Source organism: Nylanderia fulva, unplaced genomic scaffold (genome assembly GCF_048542155.1).
Source record: "Nylanderia fulva isolate GAGA-0341 unplaced genomic scaffold, ASM4854215v1 Scaffold109, whole genome shotgun sequence".
NCBI lineage: Eukaryota > Metazoa > Arthropoda > Insecta > Hymenoptera > Formicidae > Nylanderia > Nylanderia fulva.
The window spans coordinates 330061-345528 of record NW_028189291.1 but is presented as its reverse complement, the minus strand read 5'-3'; the positions used below and the strand labels follow the sequence as shown (position 1 = coordinate 345528).

At 33.1% G+C, this 15468-nt stretch overlaps 1 protein-coding gene across 5 annotated transcripts in view; it reads left to right on the top strand.

Moving 5' to 3' along the window:
- Positions 1-12565: 12565 nt before the first annotated feature.
- The window catches only part of LOC114931010 (very long chain fatty acid elongase 7-like), a 72760-nt gene continuing 69857 nt past the window's right edge, over positions 12566-15468 (top strand). For 4 of the 5 annotated variants that reach the window (XR_014925386.1, XM_085485672.1, XM_085485677.1 and 1 more), the window contains exons 1-2: positions 13494-13708; positions 14123-14388. Coding sequence is in view for 4 of the 5 variants with exons in the window: in XM_085485672.1 (XP_085341798.1) it covers positions 13663-13708; positions 14123-14388 (312 nt within the window). In the remaining variant the exon portion in view is untranslated. Of the gene's footprint in view, positions 13461-13493; positions 13709-14122; positions 14389-15468 lie in introns of those variants that run through there. The other variant, XM_085485669.1, reaches the window with a different exon arrangement.

The following is a 15468-nucleotide window of genomic DNA, read 5'->3' as shown; positions in this document are numbered from 1 at the left end:
CGCGCTATTTGATTCGCTATCTATATCCAACAGATATGTAATTGGATATGATTTTTATTCATTTTTTATTAATATTAAGAATATGGATTATAGAATTGATATTTTTAACAATTTAAAAAGATAGGGAAAAAAAAATTATAAAGAAAAATTATTAGTATTTTTAATGATATGTATTATTTTAATAATTTTTTTTTCTTCATTAAATTTAATTATATTTTACTTAATATTTGAGTTAAGGTTAATTTCTACTTTTATTATAATTATTTATTGAGGGATAAATTATGAACAATTAAGAGCATCATATTATTTACTTATGTATACAATATTTATTTCTTTACCCCTTTATTTGTTTATATTTTAAAATTATATAAATTAAATAATAGATTAGATTTAAATTTATTAAATATATAACTATTAAGAAATTATATTATAGAATTTTGAGATTATTTAATTTTATTTTTAGCATTTTATGTTAAAATACCAATATTTATATTTCATGTGTGGTTACCTAAAGCACATGTTGAGGCTCCAGTTTATGGGTCTATGATTTAGTACGATTTATAGAAATGTTTAGCAGAAGAAGGGTTAAATTTAATTATATTATTTTTAGAATTTGTGTTGTTAGATCAGTTATTGTTTCTTTAACTTGTTTAGTTCAGATTGATATAAAAAGATTGGTAGCTTACCGGCTGAAGCCGTGGACAATGACTTTGAACGCGGCTCAGCCGTAGGCAATGGCTTTGAATGCGGCTTATTCACTCACCGCGTCGCCGCTAGATGACGGCGTGGGAAATCGGCCGCTTTACGCACAGAAATAAGAGCGGTTTTTGGCGCGCAATTATACATAAGCAGTTTGTGCAAGGTGCTCAAATTATCGTCTTTTCTCTCATATCTTTACCTCCTAAGGGTCTTTTTTGCTACTCCGGTTCTCGGTTCAAGACTTCGTGTGAGTCATACTCACCCGCTCTCACATCTAATGCAAGAATAATTATCAGAAGATACGGTCTGTCACAATAGATAGGTTATCCTCACTCTACCGTCTCAGGGCGGGAGAGACGTCGCTCTCCCGTTCTCTGATTCAGACTGTTTTCACAATGAAGAGGATGAAAAAATTAAAACCATGAATTCGTGTGAGCTCAACCTCCCCCAGAATATGTTGCAAAATGATAAAATGGAGTATATAGTAGATACACGAGACAATCGTAAAAGATCTAGATCTGTGACTTCGGATGATTCTTCCTCTGCCCAGGGACTGACAGATCCGTCAACAAAACCTGAAGATCAAGCTAAGAAAGAAAGTAAGAAACCAAAAGTTAATAATAAAAAAGATAATTTGGAGACTCACTTCTTACAACAAGCATGTCAATCAGAAAATAATTCCTCAAAAGTATCGGTAAACTCTTCTAAGGCCTTTTTTAAGGACAAGACCGCTTCTTCAAGGAACTCAGGAAGTGAAACTCTATACAACCAGCACTGGTATGACCGATACAGCAAAGCACCGTTTGTAGTTTATGCAAGAAAATTGGGAGACAGGAAGATCGCAAAGTCTATATCCATCATCGAAGTTTCAAGACTTCTCACTAAAGCAAATATAAAATTTTTGTCAGTGGAATTCCATTCGTGGAATACGTGGAAAATGTCTTTTGACACATTTCAGGAGGCAAATTTAGCTATACCCACAAAATAGCTCAAGAATTAGCCTTAACGTTGTTTATCCTTAAGTACATTTTCCGTAAGGGTGTAATCAAAGGCATTCCTATTGACATTCCTCTAAAAAAAATCTCAGCGGTCCTGGAAAAAGAGAACCCTGGACTGAGAATAAGTAATGTGTTTAGACTAAAGAGAAAGGACTCGACAACTAAAAAATGGGTGGATTTCCAGTCGGTATGCATAGAGGTTAAAAATCAAGATTTTCCCAAAAGTATTAAATTATGGAGAGTTAATCTCTTTGTTTCAATATATATCCCTTCTATCAGAAGATGTTATAAATGTGGTAAAATGGGACATACTAGTAAAAGCTGCGTTGCGGAACAGGAATCTTGTTTGAACTGTGGAGGCCTTAACCCCATCTCTCCCAATGATCCATGCAAAGTTACGCCTAGTTGTGTGAACTGTAAGGAAAGTCACCATACTCTCAGTCGTGATTGCCTCAAATTTAAACTAAACATTGAGATTAATAGAGTCATAGCACTAGACAATCTATCATACATAGAAGCTCGAAGGACCATCTTATAGACTCAACAGTCAAATCATTCATTAAGTGTGCCAGACAAAAACAGAAGAAATTTTCCAGCCCTTTCCTCCCTTCGAGCAGAGGACTCATCAGTGCAAAATGGCTAGTCAAACACCCGTGCATCTTTATTTGCCGACATGGTGCATTATGGTAAGAAGTCGTCTCCGGATTTTCCTCAACAAATGCCAAGAAACCTGGAGGATATTCTTAAAAAAATTATTGCTGCTTCGGAACACAATCGATCTTTATACTAGTATTCTTGTGAAAGATTCTTCTAATTCAGGTAACATAACTCGTTCTAATGACTCAAGGTCTTAGAATCCTTCAGTGGAATGCAAGGAGTTTCAAATTAAAAAAGAATGAACTATTATCTTGCTCCCAGGATGTTGATATCTTTATCATTTCAGAGACCTGGCTGGATTTCCGGGACTCCATTTCGTTCAGGGGATTCGACGTTATTCGTAGCGACAGCATTGCACGTAGAGGGGGAGGTGTGCTTATCTTGGTACGATCCAAAATAAAATACTTTATTTTCGATGATATTCCGGACTGTCAGGGAAGTTTGGAGGTTTGTGGAATTAAGTGTATACGGACTCAGGTAAGATTTCGATTATCTCCTTATATAGGCCCCCGGATGGGCCCCATATTAACTTTTGTTCCTGGGAAAATTTTTTTTCAAGTTTCTCAAACAACGTTCTTATAGGAGGAGATTAATCTCCTAAACGACCAAATTTTTCCACTCATAGAAGGTCTCTCAGGTTCTGACCTCATTCTATTGAATGATGATACACCTACTTTTGTCAATTGGGAACAAAACTATTCTTCTATATTAGACTTATCCATTGTTAGCCCTTTGTTGGGTTTGAACGCATTTTAGTCAGTAAACGGTGATCCCTGGGGTAGTGATCACTTTCCCATTCTAATTAATATCAATATTATCACCTCGGCTAAAATAAGACATTGTAGACCAAAGCTTTACTCGAAGAAAACAGACTGATCTATGTTTGCAGAATTATTAGACAAAGATATTTAGGATTTCTATGTTAATCTCCTGTCTACAACTGATATTCAACCTCTCTATACTTCGTTTACTTCACTTATTAGTGACAACCTTAAAAAAACCTCTCAAACAAGTCAAAATAAGGGAAAAGCAAAAAACTCTTCTAGAAATCCTCAGCATAAGCATTTTCGAAACATTTACAAAGATAATGCTATTAATAACAGAAGATGCTTTAATCAGAAGACTCGACGGTTTTGCCTATGGTGGAACGAGGAGTGTGATTTGCTTATAACCGAACGGAAAAAAGCTCTAGAACGTTTTAAATAAGACAAAACAAAAGTTAACTTTTTATTATACAAAAAAGAAGTAGCTAGGACGAGAATAGGCTTAAAAAAGATTAAAAAAGAAAGCTTTCAAAACTTTTGTGAGAGTCTGAGGAAAGACACAAATCCCACTTATGTCTGAAAAAAGATCAAAGCCTTCAAGAACAGCCTTAATTCCTCAGAAACAAAAAATAGCTTTAATCAAACGGTTCTAGAATCTATCAAAAATCAAATCTCGTTGCTGTGTCCACCGTGGGCTCCTTGTAAACGGGTCAACCTACCGGATTACGGATTCGACTCTACTCTCGACTCTCCGTTCACTCACCTAGGACTTGAATATACTTTGCAGAATTTAAGACTAAAAGCTAGTCCAGAATTGGATGGAATCGACTACAAAATTGTATTTATATTACTCAGTTCGGCTAAAAAATGTCTTCTAATCATCTATAACAAGATTTTTCACTCTTACAGCATACCGGAAGAGTGGAATAAATACCTTGTGTTCTTGATCCCTAAAGGGGGAGATTCTCTTAGTTTTTGCCCCATTTCACTGGCCTCGTATTTGTGCAAGATTTATGAGAGATTGATTGTGAATAGACTTAACTGGTATTTCGAATATCATAAGCTTCTTCCTAAAACGCAGTTCGGTTTTAGACGTAACAAATCATGCATTGACAACCTCGCTATTTTACAATCCAACATTTTACTTTCGTATCAGGAGAATCAGCCACTTCTAGCGGCGTTTCTAGACATCAAATCTGCCTATGATAACGTGCTCCCGGACATCCTCGTCCAAAAATTGATAAATCTAGGACTACCTCCCAAAATAGTAGCCTTTATTCAGAATATGATTTACTCCAGGCAGGTTCAGTGCCAATTTGAAGACATAGACGAATTGTCTGGGCCTTTAAAGGCCTGCCGCAAGGAAGTGTGCTAAGCCCCATTTTGTACAATATATATGTTTCCGAGCTGGAACAGAGGTGCTCAAAAGAATGTAAAATAATTCAATATGCAGATGACATAGCTCTCTTTACCTCGTCGAGAGATCTTTCGGGAGGTACTTCTTCACTAAAGAAATCTATAGGTAATATTTTGAAAGTACTTACTGCCTTAAAATTGGAGCTCTCTATTAAAAAAACCAAATTTTGTATTTTCAAAAAAAGAAGTACTATAAGAAAAAATAGTTGCTACTTACGAGTAAATGACTACAGGATTGATCCCTCACCCTATGTGCATTTTCTGGACATTACTTTCACCTCTAACCTTAACTGGAACCGACACATCACTCATATTTGGCAAAGTTGCCAATATCCTTTTAAGATTATTAACTGCTTAACCCCTTGAGTGTCAGTGACGCACATATGCGCAGAAAAAAGTTGTGCCATTTTTGTCTCATGACGCATATGTGCGCATTTGAAAAAAAACATGTTTATACTTCATCGATTCGATTGTAATTTGGTAAATCATGATTTTTGAGGTCGCTGAATCCGAATCTAAAATCGGACTTTCAAAATTCAAAATGGCGGATCCAATATGGCGGACGCAAATGCGAACAATGGTTCGATTTTGACAAAAATTTGTATCTCTAGATGTTTGTGATCGCAAATGTACAATTTGAGTCCTGACTCTAAGTATCTGAAACTCGGATACATTATGACAAATAAAAATTCAGCAAATTATTCATGGCAAATTATCCATCGTAAAAACTATTTTTCAAATTTGCATCTGCTATTTCAAATTTTGGAAATCCGACCTCAGACTCGGATTCAGCGACCTCAAAAACCATAACACCAAAACTATAGGATAAATCAATGAAAATTTTCTTCCAAGACAAAAATGGCACGAAAAGCTTATTTTCGCCTGACAGCTAAGGGGTTAAGATATACGAGGTGGGGTGCTGACCTGAGACTCCTAAATCAATTTACATTGCCCTTATAAGGTCACGTATTGACTACGGCTGCTTCTTACTTTATGAGTTAAATAAAAGTCAGAAAAGTAAACTCGATAGGATTCAATATAAAGCTCTAAGGCTTGCGCTGGGACTAAGAGCTTCCTCGCCCACCAACTTCTTGTTAGCCGAGAGTAAAGAGCCTCCCCTATTTCTAAGATCGGCATTTTTATGTAAAAAGTTTGTCACTAAGATTCTTTCTCAACCTGATCACCCTATTTTAGAAACACTAAAAGAACTTTATCGCATCAAGGATGATCCTATTATAATCGATAAAATTGAAACTCCCATTATTCTAGAAAAATTCATGGAATTATTAAAAGTAGAACACCTTATTGAATCTGACTCACGTTCTCTATGTTTCTCAAAGCCTTTATCATCCATCTTCTTTCAGCCGTTGGTTAATTTGAAAAACGGATTAAAATTCGATAAATTATCAAACACTAACCAACAATTATTTAGAGACTTATTCAAAGAGGAGCTTAGTGAATCCTTTTGCATTTTTACAGATAGATCGAAAACGCAAAATCTCGAGTTTACTGGTTTTTCATTAATTTCCGGGGATAAAACTCTTTATTGTAGATACAGAACTCATTCATATGCATCCATTTTCTCTCTAGAGGCAATGGCTATTTTAGAAGCTTTAATAAAGTGAAGGAACTTTAAATTAGAAACGTTACTATTTTTACGGACTCAAAATCAGTTTTAACGGCGCTAAGTAATATCAGTCTGCAAAATAGAATCTCGCACCTAATATTCGAAATTAAACACAGTATCAAGGAGTTTAATGAGAATGGTGGTCATATTAGGCTAGTATGGATTCCTAGTCATTGTGGGATTAATGGAAATGAAATGGCAGACAAAGCAGCTAAAGAAGCTTCGAATCAAGGAAGAGATTATTATATCAACACCTCAATCAGAGATTTTAGTTCAAAATGGAAGGATGAATTGTTTGATCTTTTTTTCACATGGTACAAGAATACAGGGAAATGTAAAGCAATATGGTATATGAAAAACAGTCTTACATCAAATAGAGTTCCCTGGTTTCAGGATTTCGACATTTCGCGGGGGAGTGTGGTCTTCATTTGCAGACTGAGATGTGATCACACTTCGCTATCAGAAAGTCTTTACAGGTTCGACATTGTACCCTCTCCGAATTGCAATTATTGTGACTTAACGGAATCTGCGGAAAGAGAAAAAGAGAGATCATGTTTTTTGGCAGTGCGGTCGCTTCGAGGAGCAAAGGTCTCTGTTAATAAAGTGATTATCGGGGGTGATAGGAGTACTACCGTTTTTAATCAGGTCTCTGCTTAGTACGATGGATGCAAAAGTTGTTTGCGGTGAGTTCATTCATACAAGAAATAAAAATAAAAATATAAATATCTGTTTAAGTAACACAATGTCCTCTTTTTTTGGTTCGATATTAATATTGCTAAATAGGTGTATTTTAACGATTATAAATAAAAATAAAGAAGGAAAAAGAAGGGGGAAAGAAGAAGAAAAGGAGGGAAGGGGGGAAAAAGAGAAAAAAGGGGGTGGAAGAAGAAAGAGAAAGGAAAAAAGAGAGAAAAAAAAGAGGAAAAAAAGGGAAAAAAAATAAATATATGTATATATAGATATTAGCAAGCTCTTATAGGGCGGTAGTCTATCACCAGTATTAAGATTACTTAAGATTTTTATTTTAGAAGTTATTAGTTTGATCCAGTTATCTGAGTTTAACCCGTTTAAGATGCATTTCATAAACCTGTACAGAGCGATCCTATGTAAGTGGTGATATATATTGTTACGTCCGCGACCACTCTTCGAATTATCTCAAAGAAATGTCGCGCGCACTCAAACTCTCACACGCCGGAAATGAATACACTCGCGTAGTAAAGCAATAAACTTTAATATTAGAAGCCAATAAACCGTAACGATACAATATAATATTACGTGCATTAATCTTAATGCAAATATATCCGCCGATCAGCTGTCAAAGGATACGTCCTCACCGCACGACAGCTAGACCAGAACAAAACGCATCGATAGACATAAACAGCTTCTTAGCGACGATAGAAGATCCTGATAGAAGACCCTGATAGAAGACCCTGATAGAAGATCCTAATAGAAAATCCTGACGATCGTATAATACAGGAACGTATCGTCAAATGGGCGGGACACGGACATAACACTTGCCCCCTCCTCTTCAAAATTGTCGTCCCGACAATTAATTCAATAGGACAGATCCAGAACAATTCCTTACAGGAACCTCGCCGAATTACAGTCCCCGATGTGACTCCATGTTCTTCCCGAACTGCTGTTCCAGGTACAACGAACTGCACATCATCTTGGGTCCAATCGACTTCACTGATTCCAGGAATTTTCCTCAAAGTCCCAAAAATTCTTCAGGCAAGAGAGGGGTAACATTCCGTGAACCCAACGCCCTTTTAAAGGACTCCTCAAGCTTCTGCCTCGGCATTTGCCCAAAGCCCCCGGGAAAAACCACGGATCAAAATAACCACGGGGTGAGGCAGTCTTCGTCCCTTTTGTGAGGTAGTCTTCATCCCTTTTATCTCTCTCATTTTCATCAGGTCCTTTTTCTTTTTGTTGCCGAATAAGATTTTCCTGAAAAACAAATCTTACGGCAGAAAAATTGAAGAATACACAATTTTATTAAAAGTACAAGTAACCTATCGTGGGTTCCGATTCTAATGCAAGTTTCGATTATAAAAAGGAGCTAATCTATCCGAATGCACAATCTTTCTTTCAGAAATCTCTCACTAAGAATAGAAACATCGGAACTATTTTAAATCGACAAATTCTTCCGTCCAAATTTCCCTTATAATAAAAATTATTTCTAGTTTTACTTATTCTAGCACATTGTGTTCAATTCACTATTTCTATGTGTGGTGTTGTTCGGAATTCTATTATGTGAAGGACTTAGCTGGTTATTTTCCATGTAACAAATCTTTCCTGTAATCGGTGCAGTTCCTCGTCCCGCTGTTGCAGCATCGTCAAAAATTGAGCCTGCTGTTGTGAGCGTTCCTCTCGCAATTCTCTAATTTGTTCCAACGCCTCCTGTAAAACGTCCACGCGCTCGGAAGTTTCCTCGCTGTTAATCGCTCGAAGTGGAGTCGACTGTTGTTCTTCGCCGATCATTGCTCGTGACGAAGCTTGCGAACAAGTAATCCTCGGAGAATGCATCAAAGACATCGTAACCTTTTCACCGCACACACACACAAAATATTTGTCTTTTTCACTACGGCTCGTGGCTCGTGTTACGTCCGAACTATCCCGGACGAGCCCCCAAAATGTTACGTCCGCGACCACCCTTCGGATTATCTCAAAAAAATGTCGCTCGCACTCAAACTCTCACACGCCGGAAATGAATACACTCGCGTAGTAAAGCAATAAACTTTAATATTAGAAGCCAATAAACCGTAACGATACAATATAATATTACGTGCATTAATTTTAATGCAAATATATCCGCCGATTAGCTGTCAGAGGATACGTCCTCACCGCACGACAGCTAGACCAGAACAAAACGCATCGATAGACATAAACAGCTTCTTAGCGACGATAGAAGATCCTGATAGAAGACCCTGATAGAAGATCCTAATAGAAAATCCTGACGATCGTATAATACAGGGACGTATCGTTAAACGGGCGGGACACGGACATAACAATATACTTTAGCGGTTTTTTTTTTTTTTTTTAAGTATTTAATAATAATTAAAATAAGCTTTAATTATTTTATGTTGTAATCTAATAAACTATCGTTTTAAGCGTTATATAGTTTAAGTAACTGTAAGCGTGTATTCTATGCTATTATGTTCTAGTCTAAAAAATCAGAATACGAACTACTTTATTTCCTTATACTATAGTAGATTATACCTCTAGATGATAGAATAAATCTCTGTATTACCACAGCTGTATGGTCACCAAGGCTTGCCTTTTGCCCAATAAAAAAAAAAAAAAAATACGCACAGAAAACACGCACACAAAGTGCCACTTTGCCTGCACGTGTAATACAAAATATATTAATATATAATAACTTTAATAAAATTAGGGTTTATTAGAGCCTATATTATGATAATTTCTCATGGCCTATGTTCTTCTGGCTTATTTTTTATAGTGAATTTGTATTATGAACAAACTCATAGTCGATTGATATTTTTTAATAAAAGTATAATAAATTATAGTGATTTATTTTATGTGCTGCAAATTTTTTTTTTCATTTTTGTTAAATTTTTTAAGGGAAATTTTTATAATTAGAATTATTATTAGATGAAATATTTTTATAATAGTTTAATTAATAATAATTTGTTTTAATAAATTTTAAAGAGTTACTTATTTTAGTAATTCATATTTATCCGTTAATGTTTATTTTATTAAATTTAACTATATTATTTTAAGAATAAATATAATATAAATTTAAGTAGTTTAAAGAAAATTTTATTTTGTGGAATTAAAGATATAATTATGAAAAATTATTTTAGGTACTTTTGATTAATTTGTATCTTTATTTATTTATTATATTTAAATTATTTTTAGTTAGTTTATTATATATATATTTATAAATATATACATATATAATTGTATATTTAATAATAAATAAGAGGATAAGAATAAGAATATAAGGATTAAATAATTAATTTGCATACATAATTTCTACATACATACATACATGTAATTTCTTATATTATTTATGAGTCATTTTATAATAATTATATACAATTATTTGAAATTTGTATTTATTTTATATTTATATTGTACTTATTTATATTTATACATAAATATATTTATTTATATATTTATTATTATATAATTATTATTTATACAATTTATTTATATAAGCATGTAATTATTATAAAATTTATTATTAAAAGAATGTTAAGTTTTAAAATAAAAAGTAAATATAAAAAAAAATTTTATTTTATTATTCAATTCAATTCAATTTCAATGATTTTATTATAAAAATCTTAAATATTTTATAATAATTATTGACCTATACAATTCAATGAAACTTTTTTTTGCGTTGTGGAAACCCTTATAGGAAAGAAAATCAGTATACAATGTTTGTAAAAATTGTGAGACTTACAAAACTTTTTCTAAAAATTCCGAATTTTTTATTGTTCAAAATTGTTCCAATTTTGTAGCTTCCTGACAGCTTTGTTTTGCAACTAATTTGATTATAGGTTCGATCTCTCTCTCTCTCTCTCTCTCTCTCTCTCTCTCTCTCTCTCTCTCTCTCTCTCTCTCTCTCTTTCTCTCTCTCTCATATCGTTTGTATGAGGTCGAACATATGTTTGGTATATTCAGACACTGCAGATACTTGTTAATAGATGTGAGATCTAATCTCGAGTGCATAGTTTCTATAAGAAAAGGTACATATTTTATTTAATTTTCATTTTTATTAATAAATTGTACAAAAACGCATTTATATAAACAGAATTATAATGTACAAACTTACCTAAGCTGATTTAGTATTGACGCCGTATAGCAACTTATCTATTGGTACAAGATGCTTAGCTCCAGTCGGTACCTTATTTATTAGCAGGCAATTTTAGTAAAGTACAGAAAATACTGAGACTAAACCATGTTTTTTTTTTTTTTTTTATATTTTTCAGCAATAAATTTTTACAGAATCTACAGCACATGTGTTGCGATATATTGTAATATTCAAATCTATTATACGTCGCCCATCGATCACGTATTTTTTTCTGTCTTTGTTGCTTTTTTAATCGGCGCTTTCCATTTTCTACTTATTTTAAACGCTAATTATACTGCTTTTCTGTTTGTAATTTTTCCTTCCATCTTTTCATTTTTGAGAACACCAAAACTAAAATAGATTTATAGTGGTCAGCATGGTCGCGTTCTGACGTTTCAGGGTTATCTGTCACTATCAATGCTACCAGTTATTGAATCCCCCTCCCTTAGATTTTTACAGTAAACAAATGTGATCGGATGTAGAATGTGACGTCATTCTACAGCCAAAAAAAATATAAGAAATTCAACGAATTTTACTTCCCGATTGCGGCAAAAATTGTCTTAATTTTTAGCTGATTAGCGGCTGCCATATTGGATCCATCATTGAATTGTATAATCCTGACATCAGATTAGCCAAATTCATCTTCAATTACCTTGAACAATACACTCCCCTCATCATTTTTGTAACAAATTATGTTAAATTAGAAGAAAAAAATGGGGGTCACAAATGACTTATTTTTTAGATTTTTATCTATTTTTTCTTTACTTTGAGAGCAAACGAATATTACCATGTTATTCTACGGCCAAAAACTATAAGAAACAATGCCAATTTTACTTGCCGGCTTAGGGGCAAAAATAGGCTATTTTTTAACATAATCCTTTCTATTATTTATATAATTATAAATGTAATCTATTTTAAACATATATTAACAAAATAATGACGATTTGACAAAAGATACAATCTCAGCATATTTTTTGTATAGAGACACTCCTGAGACGCGTTGCCTGAGTGATCGGCGGCTCGGCCGTCAATCGAAGGCGTCGCTTCTGATATTGGCTCGAAAAGGGCAACTAATTCTGAGCACAGATTTAGATTTCTTGGTATTTGAAATAACCTTTGTAAGCAATTATGAAGTTTATATTTTATGAGGCTTTGGAAATATTGAGGAAGTCTTAAAAACTAATTTTTCCTTTTCATTTCTATAAGGGATGATTGGGGTAAAATGCAAAAATTTACTTTTAGATATTTGTATGAATAACTTTTGTAAGAAGTCTACATCTTATCAGGCTAATTAAGAAGAGAAAGAGAGATATTAAAAAATCAGTAAAAACACATTTTTCTTCTATTCACCCCTTTAGGGGTTGATTGAAACAAAATCCGTTCTTAATGTATCCTTACGCCATGCAAGGTATACATCCCCCAAATTTCAACTTTCTAGGTCCAAAGGTTTGGACTGGACGTTGATGAATGAGTCTGTTTGGAGTTTGACAAGTAAAAGTTATCGCATATCGATCAATCTTATATTTCGGCATTAAAGTTTTCGATTATTGTATTTATATATCACGCCTTTGTATAGCCAATTATTTCAGCGTGACAAATATATTATTTTCGAGTCTCGTATTGTTACGATGCCGCGACCGTGACATTCCTTGTTGTTTTTCGCTGCCGATCAGCTGGCGATCAGCTACCGATCAGCTGATTCGCACTCAAATAAACATACCTTGCTCCCCGTTTTTCACCCTTACGACGGGGAATTCTTGTCTCTCGACACCTCGTCAACGTCAGTCGAGCTGAGCTCTCTGATCAAGCAAGGTTGTCGCGCGAAGGCTATGTATCTCGAATTCAGTTTTTGTCTCCATCTCAATTGTGTGTTTCTCAAATAAACTCTTAAAGGATCAAATCAGTTTGTCATCTCTCTTAAGCAGTGATCTTTCATCTTTCCTCTATCCTATCGTTCGGTTAATTTTGATGTCTCCAGTGAGAACGTGGATTTTCATACAGTTCATGTGCGAATCCCGGGATCTTTGAAAACCTCTAACTATCTCGCGTAAACAGAGTCAGTCAAGACACTTGTTTTTATATATTAAGAAAATAATTTATTTTTTAATAATGTTTAAAGTTAAAAGAACTCAAAATGTTATAACAATATAAAATAATCTTTAGTGAATTCATTGAGAGACCGTGTCACAGCTCGTTTGGAATTTGTCCATTTCGCACAGGTCTTTGGGTCGTCTTGTATATTTCTTTTATTTTTCATGAAATAACTTAAAATTTTTTAAACTAATATTTTTGAACAAAAAAATTAACCACAATAAGATAATATAAAGATATGAAGAAAAACATATAAACTTATTTAATTTATAATAACATTTATTACGATTTTGTTCTATCTCAAAAGACCATTTTAATTCTTAATTTTTTCATAAAATGCATACCACACCGAATACATATATTTACATATAAATTACAGGTACACTCGTCAGGTACAAAGTTCTATTTCTTCTATTAATTAACAAAACAATAAACTAATCAGTTAGAAAAGAGTTTGACATAGAATATCTATGACTTTCAGATATTGTCGCAACTAAGTTTTCACTAAGTTTTCTTTTCATTCAACCCTTTCTCGAAGTGCAAATTGGATATAATCACATCAACTGCCCATAGAATTATCTGTGGAAACACACAATGGACTTGTCTAAAGAATTTTATTATTATTGGACGGAAATAGCAGGTGAGTAGTGTCAATGCGTTAATGTCAATGACAAATAAATGTTTCATTGCTTTTGTATTTCTTATAATAATAGAAATATTATTTACGATATACAGTAATTTAAAAATTTACTAATTTAAGCGATTTATTTACTATCATAAAACAAAATAAACAAACAAAACAATTAAATATAACTATAAAAATACATGGGTTATAAAAACTAAACACGGATGTCGATACGTCGATTATAGCAAAAACTAATTTTTCGCTACAACTATATAATTGCGCATCAGGCACGAATTTTTGCTTGATACTATGCCAAGACTTATATAAGAATTGTATCTCAATTCGATATTATTTAAAAATAATTTTAAAAATGTCTTAATGCGGATTTTTTAAAAATAATGCTTGTGATAAAAAATTCTAATTTTTCAGATCCACGAACAAAAAATTGGACCTTAGTAAATTACGAAATTCCACTTATATCAATTATATATTTATATGTCGTTTTATATTGGGGTCCTCGATTCATGAAGAACAAGCCGCCTTATTCTCTAAAAACATTCATAATAATTTACAATATTTGCCAAATTATAGCTAATATTTGGGTTATACGAGAACATTTAGCCGCCGGATGGATGAAAGATATACCGTTAACTTGTCTGCCAATTACTTATTCCTACGAACCACGTTATTATAAGGTACAAATAATTTTATACATCTTTAAAAGTACGTTATATTAAAATTACTTGATATACAAAGAACCGTACCATTTAATGTCTTTTTGGAGCTAAAATGGTGTCGGATAATGTAAAGAATACATTTTATGTAAGTTATTTCTGCAATTTTTTGTGATTTACGAGTTTATCTTCCTTTATTCATAAAAATTATATTATAAAATACATTCAAACGAGTATAATAAGTCCGAAATTGCAGTATAGCGTGGAGCAAAAATAGTGGAATTACGTTACAAATGGTACTTTGTAAATTTAGTGATTTTACGTTATATAAGTGTTTTTATTACCGATTGTATTCTTAATTATCGCCAGTCAAAAATTAAAGAAATAAATATTTCTTGATCAATACTGGCAATTTTTTATTTAATAAATCTTACGTTTTGATCATAATTTTAGTCCTTTTCAAATATATTTAAGTAATGTATTATAATAGTGTATATAAAAAATAATGTATTATAATAATATTATAATAATACATTCATCAAAAATACAAAAATCAAAAAACAAAAAAGATTGTTTATTAGAATATTAAAAAAGAGAAAAAAGAAGACCACCGTTGTGTTTATATGACACTTCGTCACTTGTTTATATTAAACTGACAATGAGTACAGAACTAAACAAATATTATTTTCGAAAGGGTCTGAATAGCTTAGTTGGTAAGAGCAGTCGCCCGGAAAGTGAAAGACGCGGGTTCGATTCCCGCTTCAGCGACTTTTCGGACCTATATTTTTCTCGCTTATTTCTCCATATGTAAGTTTCGAAATTAATTTATATGTGGAACTTTGGGATCTCAAATTGAGATACAGTTCCGTTTAATTAATTTTTCGTTTCGTTTCCTTGGCTCTATTGCCCGGCTTAGAAGGCAGCATACTTATATTCTTTATATTGAGAGCCGATAAAAATATTTATTTCTGAGTTTATTCACGCCTGGGCTAATCACGGCGGTATTTACTAACATCTACTTAAAAGGCAAATGAAAAATATGGGATCGAAAGGGTCTGAATAGCTTAGTTGGTAAGAGCAGTCGCCCGGAAAGTGAAAGAC